Below are 14,189 nucleotides of genomic sequence, written 5' to 3'. Positions count from 1 at the left end.
GGGTTTTTATGACCTATTCTTCTTGCTGGCAAGCTAAAGAATGAATTGTATCATTTTAACAATCTTATGTCAATATATTGACTTGTAGGTCACATAAACAATCAGTACAATACTTGTTTCTGGCTGCTTGTTAAGTCTGGAAAGACCAGAACTGAAGCACAAAGCTCTCTGAAGGTGTGGTATCTCATTCCTTAATTTATGGCGTAGGTCTCTTGTTTTAAGATGAAGTAGCATGATCTATTATAATATGTGATTCTATGGATTATTTTGCTGTCTAAATCTTCTGGATAATCTTTTTTACGCCATGTGCACCTTGAAGAAAATAGTCTTGCAGCCTGTAGTGGTGAAGTATTGGTATACTTGTTGACATCACACATTTTGTGTTTAAGGGTGTGATTTTTTTCACTTATAGTTCTGATAGCCAGAAAGCTGAATGAAAATACATTTAGTTAGTCTTTTCTTTAAGCTTCTTCTCGATTTTGCAGTATCCTTATTTGAGCCTAGCACATGGCAAGCACTTAAGTTTTTTGAAAGGTACAGTTAAAATTTTTGTTCAAGCTATCACTTATAGGAACACAGTTATAGAAATTGAGATTTTCACAAAGATGCGATTATGTTAAAAGCATAGGCCGACATACTATGTGAACGCTAACGGCACTGAAGCCTCAATCACTAACGATAAAGTTCTCATCCACATGATTGTGACACATAATAGTGTAAATGAATATTTTTTTGTAATTTGATTCTGTAGAAATCAACTATGCACCTTAATTTAGACTGTTAGCGTTGATTTGACCTTGATTAACTAGATCTGTTAGTGCATATCTCTCATCCCGTTCTGATCAGACACAAGCAGGTTTCACTATTGAGAGTAATCTTGATAGTCCAATGACCACCCTTTTGTTCTGCAGGGTACTCAAACTCAAGAAAAAAATGAATTGCTTGCCAAGTTTGGCATTGATTACAATGCGTTACCAATTATCTTTCGGATGGGGTCCTCTGTTTTCCAGGACAGAGTAAATCTCTCTCTCTCTCTCTCTGCTGAAGATGCTATGTTTGCTTGAAGTACTTTATGTTGTTTTTGATGATATTGTATATCAAGCCTGTATCCTTTAGTTTAGGCTTCTACCACCTTATGGATAATAAACTCTGTGCTCAAAAAAGTTCTGTCGTGAATATAAACAACACAAATATAGTACCTTAGCAAGTGTTTTATGGTTCTTGTCATTAATGTGATAATTAACTCCATAATGAGCATGTTTTCATCTAAATTGTTCCTGGTCTCATCTGTATTCTTCGTATTCAGAAGCTACACTTGGTACATAAGTTCATTTGCAACACAAGTGCCATTGTTTTTGACTTCTATTACAGATCAAACTGATGGAGTGGGTATTCACTTTTACTTTTTGCTTCTGAACCCAGGATGAACTAACAGGAAATGACAGAGTAGTTGTTGAACACTGTAACATAATTGAGACGAGCTTTTGGAAAGAACATCCAAGAATACTCAATGAGGAGGAACCATTGCTAACAATTTTACGGCCACTTAGCAATAAAATGCTTCGATTGTCTTGAAGTTGAGGAGCTGCTACCTAAGTTATTAACCATATCAAGTTTTAATCACATTAGAAAAACAGTTCCAAACTTTGTCAAATATGCAGATTAGCCATTTGATTTTGATTTATTCCCTTCACTCCTTTTTCTTCTTTTAGAGATTTGTCTAACAAAACTCTCCTGTATATTGCAGTTCACTCAAGTTCATTTAGTAAACAAGATTTTTGTGTTGTATCACATTCTATATATGTTCTCATCTTCTTAGCATACGGTTGGGGACTCCTAAAACAGATATAAGTAATATGACATTGTTTGGAATTGGAGAATTAGCCTTCCATTCTTTTTGAAAAGTACTTCCATCACAAGAAGGAAAGTGCAGGCTCCTAGACTGAAGAATGTGTACAACATGATTGTGTACAACATGATTGGTTAACGGTTTGTTGTGCTTCTAGGTGTAATTTCTCCAGTTTCTCAAGAAGGCTGAGAGAATCAAGAATAGCAAGCCCGTCAGAATGCTTAGCTTTATGTAAAATCCTTAGTTCTTTTAGATTGGGAGTTCTTATGATTTCCACAGCAAAAGGAGATAAGTGAAGAGTTAGTGTTTGCAAGTTATTGAGAAACAGAGGATGTTCTCCAATACTATTATTTTCTGCCTCAAGAGGATTACATATATATAGTGGTGATCTAATATCCACATGTCTCATCTCTGACATTGTCCTAATATCTACGGGGTGCTTCAACTCCGTCTCTTCAAGACTTCGAAGAAATATGGTCTGTAGATTTCTCAATTTGGCTAGTGAAAGAGTTTCCTCAATTGTTGCAGCAACATATCTCAAATGTACAAGTTGAGGTATTACACAAGAGAAATCGTATTCAATTGATAATACATCCAACACCTTAAGCAACTTCAACTCTGAAACAATGGATTAATTCCTTTTTGGAAAATATGTTGGCCTTGAAATAAAGGTGCGGGTTATACTTGTAATACCACTGCTATGCCTTGTAGGATAAAATTCCTTCTCTTCAAGATCAAACTGAACGATCAGTCGCCGTTGATCATCTATGGCTTCTAAGCCATTCATGACATGCACAACATTTTCAGTATGAGCTTCTCTTAGGCATAGTTGGCAAAGAAGATCGTGAATTTTGCAAGTTCTCATCATTCCATTATCCCCATGTTTACTGGCCAACATTAAACTTCTATCAATTAACTCTTGTAGATACTCCTCTGCAACCACTTCTAACCTTTTATTGCTTCTTCCCCTTACAAATTCCTCAGCAATCCATAGCCTAATCAACTCGGAAACATTAATCTCTATGTCTTCTGGAAAACCTCCAACGTAGAGAAAACAAGCCTTCAAATATTGGGGCAAGTAATTGTAGCTCAAAGTAAGAATTGATTGGCACCGTTCGGATACTGTACCAAAGAATGAGTTCAGATTTTCCTCAACTTTCTTCCAATTATCATACGTTGGGTCCATTTTTCCAACAAGTCCCGCAACGACAATAACCGAGAGAGGTAACCCTTGACATTGTTGTACAATATGCTTCCCTATTTCTACAAGTAGAGGAGGACACACATCTTTTTTGAACAATTTTCCAGTAAATAGATTCCAACTATCATCTAGAGTGAGAAAAGACTTACAATGAGGCGGAAAATCAGGACAATTGACATAATCAGCTACATACTTGAGCCGGGTGGTTAATAGAATTCGGCTTTTATTGTCATCATTTGGAAATATTCTTTGCATTTGGTCCCAAGCCTCAGTACTCCAAAATTTTACAACAGGATGTTACAACATGATTGACCTATCAATAAACTATACATGACACATTCATTTTTAACAAAAAAAAAATGCAGGCTCCTAGACTGAAGAATGTGTCTGCTCATTGACTTGAATTTTAGAATGCAGACTTGAGCCATCTGGAATCCCCAATGGTGCATTTTCACATGAACAGTTATCAACATTGAATAACTCCCACTCTTTGATACCGCATCTATCCAATGCAGATATCAACCTTTGTTTTTCCTTCTCAGCTGGATATTGTCCATCTGGGCTGACAAGAACTGCCCCAGTATATGACTGCCCCGCCACTCGTGCAGCTCCATGATAGTGGAACAGACCCCAGCTCAAATCATCAGAAACATCCACAATTGTCCAGAACTCGTTAGAAACGACTCCATTATCCAATACACTGAAGTGAAATGTTCCTGTAGCTTTTCCTCTTTTCACTCTATACTTGCGCCTTCTCCAGACTAGGTCTCCTTCAAGTGTTTTTACCTGGAAAACTGGTTCATACCAGAATGATCCTCTTGCTTTTCCCCGATAGAATAATTGGTACTGGCATGGAAATTGATCATAAGCTGGATTCTGCCCTGCTACAACGCGCCAACTCCATTCCAATGTCCCTAACCAACCAACAAAGAGGTCTTCAGCAATTTCAGTAGACAATTTCTCCCCTCGAAACTCTGCCATTGGAGTCACATAAGGCTTTTCAGGGATCTTTGCATCAAGTTCAAGACAATTATTCTTCTGTAGTACACAGAGAGAGAACTCTTCCAGGTATTTGCTCTCATATGAAGCAATACAGCGATAATTGCATACCTGATCTACAGGGCTGCAGTTGTTCAAGCATTGAAGTGCCTTCCGACAGTTAGGATCCAGTAGACAGTTCAATATCTGAGACCCGCAATTTGTCACCATGCAGTTCAAGGTGGAGAATCCTTTTGCTCTAAGGTTCTTCAGCGTTGAAACCGGTGTTATATAAGCATTAATTATAACTAATAAGCAGAACCGTATGTCATCAGAATTATGCCTTTCCCAAGCGTCAAACACTGTTCGGGTTATCTCCACAGATTCATCCAGTTTCTTAGATTGAGAGAATGGAAGTAAACTGCTAAATATGTCTCCCCTCTTTTTAGTTTCAACAAAACTTCCACCTAGCTTGTTTCTCAGTGCCAAAGAGGAATCAAAGCATATGATGTTTGGGACATTCTGGCTGTTAGACTGTATCCAGTTGACTGATCCTTCCTTTCTGACAGCAACGACCACCAAAATGTCAGCACGATCCAGCTCATTGCTGATGTGGTTGACACTTTCATCTTCAGAAAAGACAATCATTTCAAATTCTTCATCAACCCATTTCAGTCTCTCTGCCTTGCATTTATAAAAGGAAGCAAAGTACCAATTAATATGTATATTCTCATAACTGTGAAGGGAAGCAATGTTCTCACAAAAAACAAGCCTCGTTATTGTAGTGTTGGGTGAATATTTCAATGAGCATCAGGACCTCTTTCATACTACGAACGTTTCTAGCATAAAGCATATGAGGCCAGACAGTTTACATAAGTGATTGGTCATCCAGTTTTTCCACAATATAGAAGTTCTCTGAAAGAAAAAATGCATCTTTTCCACAATATAAAAGTTGTTCATGCACATTACATTTCTTCCCTTTTCCTCTACATATTGCTTTTCCCTTTCTTTTTCTCTGGTAACTAGAATGTTTCCGTTTGCCAGATTATCTAGTTATACTGAGAATCTCATAATTTCATTCCTGTAAGTAGCTGAACCAGCAGCAGATATTGCTCATCATCAAAACAGAATTTCAGCAGTCTATCAACTAGTAGTATGAGTAACATATTTTTGTCCATTTGTTTAGTTTCTTGTTTCTATTTTACTCAAAAGACCAACTTCAAATTGTGAAAGCTTCCTAGTTTACTTTCCAATAAGAATATCAGAAAGAACAAGTAGAAATGCTCTAACACCCTTATTCTAACCTATTTTGCTCGAACTCATTAAAAATGCCTCAGGATCCTCCAAAAGTAATGCATTTGCACTGAGACTTAACCATCAAGGACAAATATGTATCCAAAATTGAATGGCAAGGACAAATATATCAAAAAACTATTACGAGGGCTAAATATAACCTTTTTATGAGAGTAAAGGTGCAAATTGACCCTTTTCCACTAAAGGAATGATATTGCGTTTCTATATTCAGTAACAACTTAACTTTAAAATAGGACAATTTATCCATGATTTACAGCCACAAATTTCAGAAGTATTTATCTTTTTCTTAAACTCTATATCCAGTTAAACACATTCACATGAAATTGGGATGAAAGGAGTAATCGATTTCTAGAAAATAGTTAACTCTGTATATAATTTTCGAGTTGAAGAAAGTAATCGGAGTTGCAAAATGCTCACAGTGTGAAGCATGACGTCAAGCCAAGGAGTAGACTTGAGAGGGCTAACACTACCCTCTCCAACAATCCCAACTATTCTCACCGGACCCGTCTTTTTCTCTGCTTTATCCATGTCCGCCGCAGCTACGATTCTCCCACCACCTGTAATTTTCCGGCAAAGAAAAGAAGGAAACATGGACCCGTTAATTTTCCGGTAGTGGAGAAGAAAAGGGTTCAGAAGTCCGGCGACATTCAACCTCCGGTTAATCGGAAAAGTTGCCGGAGAATTGATGGAGGAGGACGATAGTGCTACGTTTACAATCATGGTTGATCAAAAAAATGGGTAAGCGGGTCGGGTTTTTATAGTTAGTATATAAGAATTAAATTTTTCCATATATTTTTTAATTATTTTGAATTGTCAATTAATGTGATTTATATTACTTTTTACGTAGTTTATAAACATATAAATTTTATTTTAAAAAAATTGAAGATTTCATTCGTAAATTTCTAATCAAATTTAAATTATTTGACTTTCGAAAAATAAAAAGAGTCACGGACAAAAGAAGTATAGACTAGGTTTTTTGGAAGTTGCTCGATGTTTCATCCAAAGAAAATTCCACACAAATCACAATGTGTAGGACATATACTAGACACACAAATAAAATAATAAAAATTTTAAATTTAATTGATAAATAAAATATGACGGATTACAAATTACTTATTAATGAAAATTATTGAATAAAGCATATACATCGACTTATTTATTGACCATCTTCTATGTCGATCGATTAAAGAATCTTACAAATCGATGGGATTGACTAGTAAAGCTTCAATCACAGATTTCACATTATTTTTTGGATCACTATATCCATCTTGATTGTTCTTGTAAACGACATCAATCAGACGTGTTAGGTTCACAACACGCATCAAGATTTCAGTTGGCATAGAATCAGTAGACTTAATGCACTCTTTGTTCAAATCCTTCCATGCATTTTCAGCTATTTCAGAAAGTTGTGCACTTGCTTCTTCCACAGATAAATTGTTTTCTTGCATATAACATTCTATTCCTGTAACAAGTTGTCCTTTTTCTTTCTCAATCTATAAGAAAAAATATATATAATTCATCATGAGAATGTTATTAAAAATCACTACTAAAAATAATGAAAAATTCCATTAATGGGGTAGGTCCAAAAAATTAAGGAAAAATCGATTTTGTCGGTCAGTTTTTATTTTTATTTTTTTAGAAGTGTGTTTAATTTATAATATGTTGGCAAACACATATATGTAAAAATTGTACTCACAATACCTTATAAGTTGCTATATCATCAATAACTCTACCAATTATTGCAGAAGCCACAAGAATTTTTGGTTTATTCATTATCCAATCAAATGTTTTCTTTGATGTTGATTTCATGCCCAATAATGATGTTGGTGCAAGTAGATAATAAGTTCCAGTAACCAATGCATTGCCCAAATACTCTTTAAATAATGGAATTTTTCCTTCAAGAAACCATTCTGCTTCAATATAGTAACTCTTCACAATTTCTTTCATCTATTCAAAAATAAATAAATAAATTATAACATTTATTAAAATATAGTTTAAAAATTCATCAAATCAAAAGAAAATAATATTTGTGTTTTTAATTAAGTGACATACTGCCTCTTTGACATAATGAACTCCATTGAATTTATCTTGTTCTAATTTGATTTTGATTTCATACTCGTTGAAGAGATCGAGAAGAGATGTATATATCGGTTTCATATAGTTTGGAAGTCGATCAATTTCACTTATATCCCACCTATAATCATACAAAAAAAAAAAGGTTAATTGATTGTAGATATACACTCTCCATATATCAATTATCTGATATACTTTTTTTATTTGCCTTAATTTATGTAACATACCGGTCCACAGCTTCCGTGAATATAATTAGTTCATCAAGAGTTCCATAAGAGTCATATGTGTCATCAATTACTGAAATCATAGCTATGCATTTTGCAAGCATAACTCTAGCTTGAGAGTATTGTGGTTCAAAGTACACACCAACTGCCCAAAAAAAACATTCCACCATTCTATCTCTCACATATGAAAGTTTTGATGCAAAATCCAAATCTTTCCACCACCTTCACAATAAACAAGAGTAATGTTTAGTTAACTTAATATATAATACGTCATCTGTTTCAATTTATTTGTCATGTTTTAGCTTGACATAGAGTTTATATACGAAAGTCAAAAAGACTTTTGAATCTTCTGATCTTAATATAATTAAAAATTGTATCAAATATACCAAAATATACGTTCTTTAATCTTGTGATCTTAAACATGTCACATGGATATTTGAAATTAAAGAGTTGTCAAAAACACGAAAGAGTTAAATAATTTTAAAAAAAAAACAGACTAAAAAGAAAAGTAAGACAAACAAATTAAAACAACTTACTGTGTGAGTTCACTAAGCTCTTCCTTGTGTAGCACTTGTAACAAATTGTAATCTAATTTGGCAAGCCTTAGTAGCTTTTCATTTCTTGATTCACATTTTTCATATATTGAAATGTTAAAATGTGCCTCAGCTCTTGGGATTCCTCTATGAAGAGATTGCATAAGTGCATGTGTTACTTGTTTTTCAAGAGTAGAATCCATTAATGTATGTGTTATCCTCTCAAGATGGAATTTTGCAAAAATAAGTGCATCTTCTAATATGTCATCACCATGTTTTCTAACATGTGTTGCTTCATACAAACTTAACAAGCCCTTTGCATTTGTAACTAGAGTTTTCTTGAATTCTCCATTGTTGTCCTTGAATTGGTTGAAATAATCTAATTCACAAAGTATATATCGTTATGTCAGAGTTACTGTTAGATGTGTGAACAAAGTCTCATCCTTATATTGATAATTGAAAAGACAAAAAAGGCGTGATGATATTAAGAGTATCTTCAGGCTGACAAAGCGTAAGACGTTCAGTATAGAAACATACCGGAAGAGATTGGATATCCATGTTGTCTAAACAATCGAAAATATAATGCAATCTTGTATAAATCATCTTCTTCATGAATGACATTTTGATCAAACATCTTGCTTAATTGATCTTCAATCTCCTTCTCAAAGTGATAATAAATACCAAGACGTTCAAGAGTGTCAATCAAATGAATTTTTTGTTCAATGTCATTGCTAGTAGTAGTAGTAGTACTTATTATCATGTGTTTCACTTCTTCTTTCAAACCCTCAATCTCCTCTATAACTTTTTCGGATATCTATAAAGACAAATAAACAAGCATATACAGTCAAATCATAGTCTATAACAGTCGTCTATAATAACAATATTTAATCGTTTATATTGTATGCAATCAAGAAATATCAAGACAACATATGTCGTTATAAAGAGACTTGATTGAATACATATATTTACCTGATTATTCCGAGTAGAATTGCTAAAAATATTCCCCCATAGACTAGGAGAAAAATTAGCCTCTAGACGAAAAATTCCATTTTCATTGTTTACATTTCCAGCCAATGAAGTCATTGTTGCTTTATTGTGATAATACTTTGTAAAATCTGAAAATTTATTCAATTTTTGGGTTTTTGAGTGTGTTCTGTGCTTAGTCTTTTGCTATTGGTATCACTATTTATACAGAAAATTATAATAATTTAAAATGTGAGAGAAACACTTTTTAGAAATTGAAGAAATGTTAGGCAGCATGCCATTCAAAAATTCTATCTAGGAGGTCTATTTATTGTTGAATGTATTACTTTTCAAATTAAAATTTGTGAATCATCTTAGTTTTATTAATATCTGTCCAATTTATGTATACCAATATCTTTTGTATGTGTTAAAAATCTAGATTCCTTTTGGATTTTTATATGGTAAATTTTTTAGGTGCTTTTAAAATTTTGAGTTGTGGACATGTGATTATTGATCAAAACTCAAGTTTTATATTTTTTATTGTTTAAATATTTCTTTTAGGTCTAAATTAAATCTTTTAATTTTTATTTCATTTTTAGTAAGTTTTACTTTTAAAAATTGAAAAACTACATAAATAGAATCACATACATTTTTAAAATATATTTTGTTGTTACTTTTTGAATTAAAAGAAAATTTTAAAAAATATTTTTTAAAATAATTTAGATTTTAATAAATAAAATAGTAATTTTAGCATTTTCAAAGTATATTTTATTTTAATTTAGCTATTAACTTTTCTTATATTTTTGTTATGGTCAAATAGTTAGCATATATATATTTAAAAGACCAAAATAAGTAAAAAGGGAGGAAAAGTCCTAATCTTTATGTATTACCCCAACCAAAACCAAACAAGGAAAAGTCACGTAGTAGCAAACAAGTATCATGTGTTTATTGTACATGCTAATTACATTTAAAAAAAAATTATATACTATAATCATATTTTACTCTACTATCATCTTTTTCCTTTCGTTTAATCTCGCTTATCTTTCTCCCTCTCAGAACTCCCTCCTTTCGTCTCCCCCCCACCCCCACCCCCACCCCTCCCTCCCTTTTTAGCCTCTGTTTTTAATTTGTACTTTGCGTTGTGTATTCGTATAATTAATTATATATTTGTGTTGTCTCTCTTCCTTTCCCTCTCCCTCTCCCTTCTCCCTTTTTATTATTATATATCTATATATTGTGTGTTTGTATCAATTGTATGTTTTCTCTCAATATAGCCATTTTTTAATATTTTATTTTATATATTTACATTAATTGTATATTTTCTTTTTCTCTGTCTATCTGATGTTAGGTCATATATATATATATATATATATATATTTAGTTATTAGTTATCTCATATTTAATTTTTTTATTTTCATTAGTTATCTCATATTTAATTTTTTTATTTTCATTTTTAACATGGATTTTATGAATTATTCTTATGTTAACATGTCATGTATAGGATTATAATAGTTTGAATTTGATTTATTTTTTTTTGAAACAGAATATGAAAAAAATTGAAACACAAATAAATTAAAAATAAAAAATTTTGTAAAAAAACTAAGCAAACAGCTTAATACCTACCACGTGGCATTTTGCCAAGATAGCTTAATATATAAATTATGATTGTGTTTTGCAAATATAACTGAATATTATAACTAGGATTCTGAAAATTATAACAAATTAATAAAGTAACTTAACATAAAAAGCGATTTTTGAATGATATTTATGCATGTATTATTATTCTCTTCGTAATGATTGCTTTAATTTGTGTAACAGTTGCAAATGTTATAATTCGCTTTAATTTTTAACTTGCTTAATACAAGGGGTATAAAATAGGAAAAGAGATTAACAATGAAAATTTCAGATTATCAACAATATTTTACTTTTAAAATAGTCTTTAATATTTTAGTTTATTTAATCGTTCACTGTATGACATGATTTAATAATATTTGGAGTTGGCTTAATTTAATGTTGAGTGAGAGGGAATCATATTTATAAAATATTTGTGTGGTAAGTTTTAATTGTTATTGATAAAAGAACAAATTTAAGCACGAGTCCAAATATTGAGATCCTTTTGTAAATAAAATTATTCATGATCTAATAATTTTTATTGGAGTAGTTTGTATTAAAATTTATATTTCCTCATGCTCATAATCATAAATTCTCATTCTATTTTCTCTTTTGCTTTATTCATAATCAACAATAATTTTGAATTCAATTTTCAACATTTATCTCACCGTTATTTAAATAAATTTGTAATTTATAGCTTCAAATGTATATAATCATATATTGTACTTTTACTTTAACTGACTGGAGTATTCAATATAGGAAAAAAGTTCAAAAATATTCTTAATGTATTAGAAATGTTTAAAAATGTCCTTCTTCAACCTATTGGGTCAAACTTGTCCTTTTTTTTCATCTATTGGGTTAAAGATTCCCTTAACGTATTAGAAATAGTTCCAAAATATTCTTCCTCCACCTATGGGTCAAAATATTCTTAATCTATTAGAATGGTTCAATTTTTTCATTTTATCTACGTATAAGATTTGAAAAATCCCTTGTCATATTAGAAATGTCTCAAAAATATTTTCCAATTATACACGTCAATAATTTGTTTACTGTACTTTGACAATTATTTAATTTTCTTTTGATTGGTATTTTATTTTTTTGAAATTTTTTTGCTTGTTTGTCTAAATATTTGTCTTACCTAATATATGTATTTGCTCTAAATAAAATGTATGAACTAAAGTGTGAATTAACTAGAATGTATATTGTATAAAAACATTATCTTAGTCACAGAGAAAGAGGAATCTCATTATGTATGCCCATAGTAAGATAATTTTTGATAAATTATTTTTGAGTGTAAATATACACTGTATCTTAACATAATTGATACAAAAATCTCAGTAATTTTAAAAGACTAAAACTGTTAGATTATATATATAAAAGATGCTAATAGAAGTAAAATGATTTTAAAAATTAAGTTTTAAATTAGAAGGCTAAAAAGAATTTTAAAAAATACTTTAATATTATAAAAATATTATATTTATTATTAAAATATAGTAAGATGTACAAAAAGTGGGCATATTAAATAGTATTTATTAGTTGATAAACATAGTTTTAGGTAGAAGAAGGGTAAATTTGAACTATTTTCAATAGGTTAAGGGCATTTTTGATCCAATAGGTGGGAGGAGGGTATTTTTGAACTATTTATATACGTTAAGGGCATTTTTGAGTCAAGGGGGGCATTTCTAAACCACTTCTAATACGTTAAGGGCATTTTTGAACCTTTTTCCTTAAATATATCATAATATTTAAGACTTTTAAATTACTAAAGTTAGGGATAAGGGTCTGAAAAATACCCCAACTTTGGTCGGATTTGCTGTTGTGATACTAAACTTTCATAAGGACCTATTACCTCCCTAGACTATTTAATACCATATTCTTTACCCCCCTGAACTATTTAATAGTGTATTTTAAAGGTATATATGTGCCCACGTGGACACATTAATATTTATAACTTTACATTATTTTTTATGTCCACGTGGGCAAATATATATGTTTAAAATACGGTATTAAATAGTCTAGGGAGGTAATAGGTCCTCATGAAAGTTTAGTATCGCAACAGCAAATTCGACCAAAGTTGGAGTATTTTTCAGACCCTTATCCCTTAAAGTTATAACTATTAATTCTTTATTTATTTGTAATAGATAACAATTCCTAATATTTAGTACTTTAAAATTGAATAAAGTTTTGCTTTTTAAATCTTTCCTTATTTCGACTATTTTAAAAGTCCTACAATTTAAGACTTTAAAATCAATATTTTTACCCTATATAAATCGTTGCTTCAATTATAGCAAACAAAATAAATAAATAAAAGAATTAAAGATATTAAAAAAGAGGTTTACATTTTTAAAAATAACTTTTTTAACTTTCATATATGAAATTCTTATCTTTTAGATAGATATTATATTTACAAAAGTCCTAAATCCTTTATTCGGACAGAAATGACTGCACTACTTTGGGCCCCAGGAAGTAAAGAAAATGAGCTCAGTTGCCTCTCTTCTACACTTCTTTTTCTCCCTGTCTGTTCTGCATACTATTCATGTGTATTGACGCTTTGCATTCTTATTCTTCATTGGACGATTCGGATGAATATCTCCGTTCTTTTCCAATTAAAATCGAAATGATTGTATTATATCAAGACGTCGATTTGTAATCTGCCCCTAATAAAATGAGAAAATTTTCACCCCTGTTAAACTTTTGAGTCATTCATCTTTCTAAATCAAAACCGACTAAGTTCCCATCGTTCTAACAATCTAAATTGCTATTTAAAAATTATTTTGTTCTTCTTGAACACACGGACACGTAAAAGAAAATGTAAAAAAGAAAAACATCTACAAGCTCTTTTCATATACTAAAATTAATATTGAGATATAAATATTTGATCTTGATTATAATTTCGCAAAATTGTTCTCATAGACTAAAATAATACTTAAAAAAGCATTTGACAACTTACAAGACTATTTCAAGAATAACGACTCTTTTTTTTTTTTTTTTTTTTGTTGCATTAATTTTGTCGAAGAAAAGCATAATATAAAATGGTTTTCAATTTTATTTTTTTTATTTTTTCATTTTTACATAAAAAGTTTATTTGACCCAATAATTTTCAACGTGAGAGCCAACATTTTTAGAAACTTTAATAATGCAGAGCCGCCCTCTATAAACTAGTAAAACACATCGCCTTACTTTTTAAACTTTTTTTTAGTTAAATCTTTTTATTATTATTATTAGTAATAAATAAAAAGAAAACCCTTATCTTACTAATCCTAATGAGATAACAAATAAATCTCTACTAATTAACAAGCATGAAAAAAATAAGAACTTGAGAAAATTAGGTATTCTATAATCTCTATGATGAAGTTACAAATTAATAAAAATGCTTAAGTAATGCAAGAATATAATAGCTAAGAATAAAGATGTGTTTTTCACCTAAAACTTTATTCGATATG

The 14,189-nt window shown here is 30.9% G+C and overlaps 3 protein-coding genes and 1 pseudogene across 4 annotated transcripts in view; 1 reads left to right on the top strand and 3 right to left on the bottom strand.

Moving 5' to 3' along the window:
- LOC125812687 (tRNA(His) guanylyltransferase 1-like) overlaps positions 1-3,820 on the top strand; it is an 81,737-nt gene extending 77,917 nt beyond the window's left edge. The window contains exons 12-15 of one of the 2 annotated variants that reach the window (XM_049492178.1): positions 89-174; positions 912-1,016; positions 3,416-3,493; positions 3,593-3,820. In XM_049492178.1, the coding sequence (XP_049348135.1) occupies positions 89-174; positions 912-1,016; positions 3,416-3,448 (224 nt within the window). In that variant the 3' untranslated portion in view covers positions 3,449-3,493; positions 3,593-3,820. Of the gene's footprint in view, positions 1-88; positions 175-911; positions 1,017-1,422; positions 1,811-3,415; positions 3,494-3,592 lie in introns of those variants that run through there. The other variant, XM_049492177.1, reaches the window with a different exon arrangement.
- Positions 1,938-3,309, bottom strand: LOC125812613 (putative late blight resistance protein homolog R1B-16; annotated as a pseudogene).
- On the bottom strand, positions 3,420-6,062 carry LOC125812686 (violaxanthin de-epoxidase, chloroplastic-like). Its single transcript, XM_049492176.1, has 2 exons — positions 5,760-6,062; positions 3,420-4,712 (listed from the first exon to the last, which is right to left on the bottom strand). The coding sequence occupies exons 1-2, from the start codon at positions 6,060-6,062 to the stop codon at positions 3,420-3,422; spliced, it is 1,596 nt and encodes a 531-aa protein (XP_049348133.1).
- Positions 6,063-6,535: 473 nt separating this feature from the next.
- LOC125812662 (vetispiradiene synthase 2-like) lies at positions 6,536-9,255 on the bottom strand. Its single transcript, XM_049492154.1, has 7 exons — positions 9,142-9,255; positions 8,710-8,986; positions 8,176-8,551; positions 7,643-7,861; positions 7,395-7,536; positions 7,044-7,289; positions 6,536-6,835 (listed from the first exon to the last, which is right to left on the bottom strand). Exons 1-7 carry the CDS (start codon positions 9,253-9,255, stop codon positions 6,536-6,538), a joined length of 1,674 nt encoding a protein of 557 aa, XP_049348111.1.
- Positions 9,256-14,189: the final 4,934 nt, after the last annotated feature.

This window comes from Solanum verrucosum, unplaced genomic scaffold (genome assembly GCF_900185275.1).
Source record: "Solanum verrucosum unplaced genomic scaffold, falcon-dt-bn FXZP01000275.1, whole genome shotgun sequence".
NCBI lineage: Eukaryota > Viridiplantae > Streptophyta > Magnoliopsida > Solanales > Solanaceae > Solanum > Solanum verrucosum.
Note: the sequence above shows the minus strand (reverse complement) of the source record. Positions and strands in the feature narration are given on the sequence as shown.

Excerpts from the sequence above, each read along its gene's own strand:
- LOC125812662 (XM_049492154.1), bottom strand. The coding sequence starts at position 9,255 with ATGACTTCATTGGCTGGAAATGTAAACAATGAAAATGGAATTTTTCGT. Across the intron at positions 8,987-9,141 it reads ATTCTACTCGGAATAATCAG|ATATCCGAAAAAGTTATAGA; the intron begins GTAAATATATGT and ends TTGTCTTTATAG. Across the intron at positions 7,537-7,642 it reads TTCACGGAAGCTGTGGACCG|GTGGGATATAAGTGAAATTG; the intron begins GTATGTTACATA and ends GTATGATTATAG.
- LOC125812686 (XM_049492176.1), bottom strand. The coding sequence starts at position 6,062 with ATGATTGTAAACGTAGCACTATCGTCCTCCTCCATCAATTCTCCGGCA. Across the intron at positions 4,713-5,759 it reads TTGACGTCATGCTTCACACT|GCAGAGAGACTGAAATGGGT; the intron begins GTGAGCATTTTG and ends TATAAATGCAAG.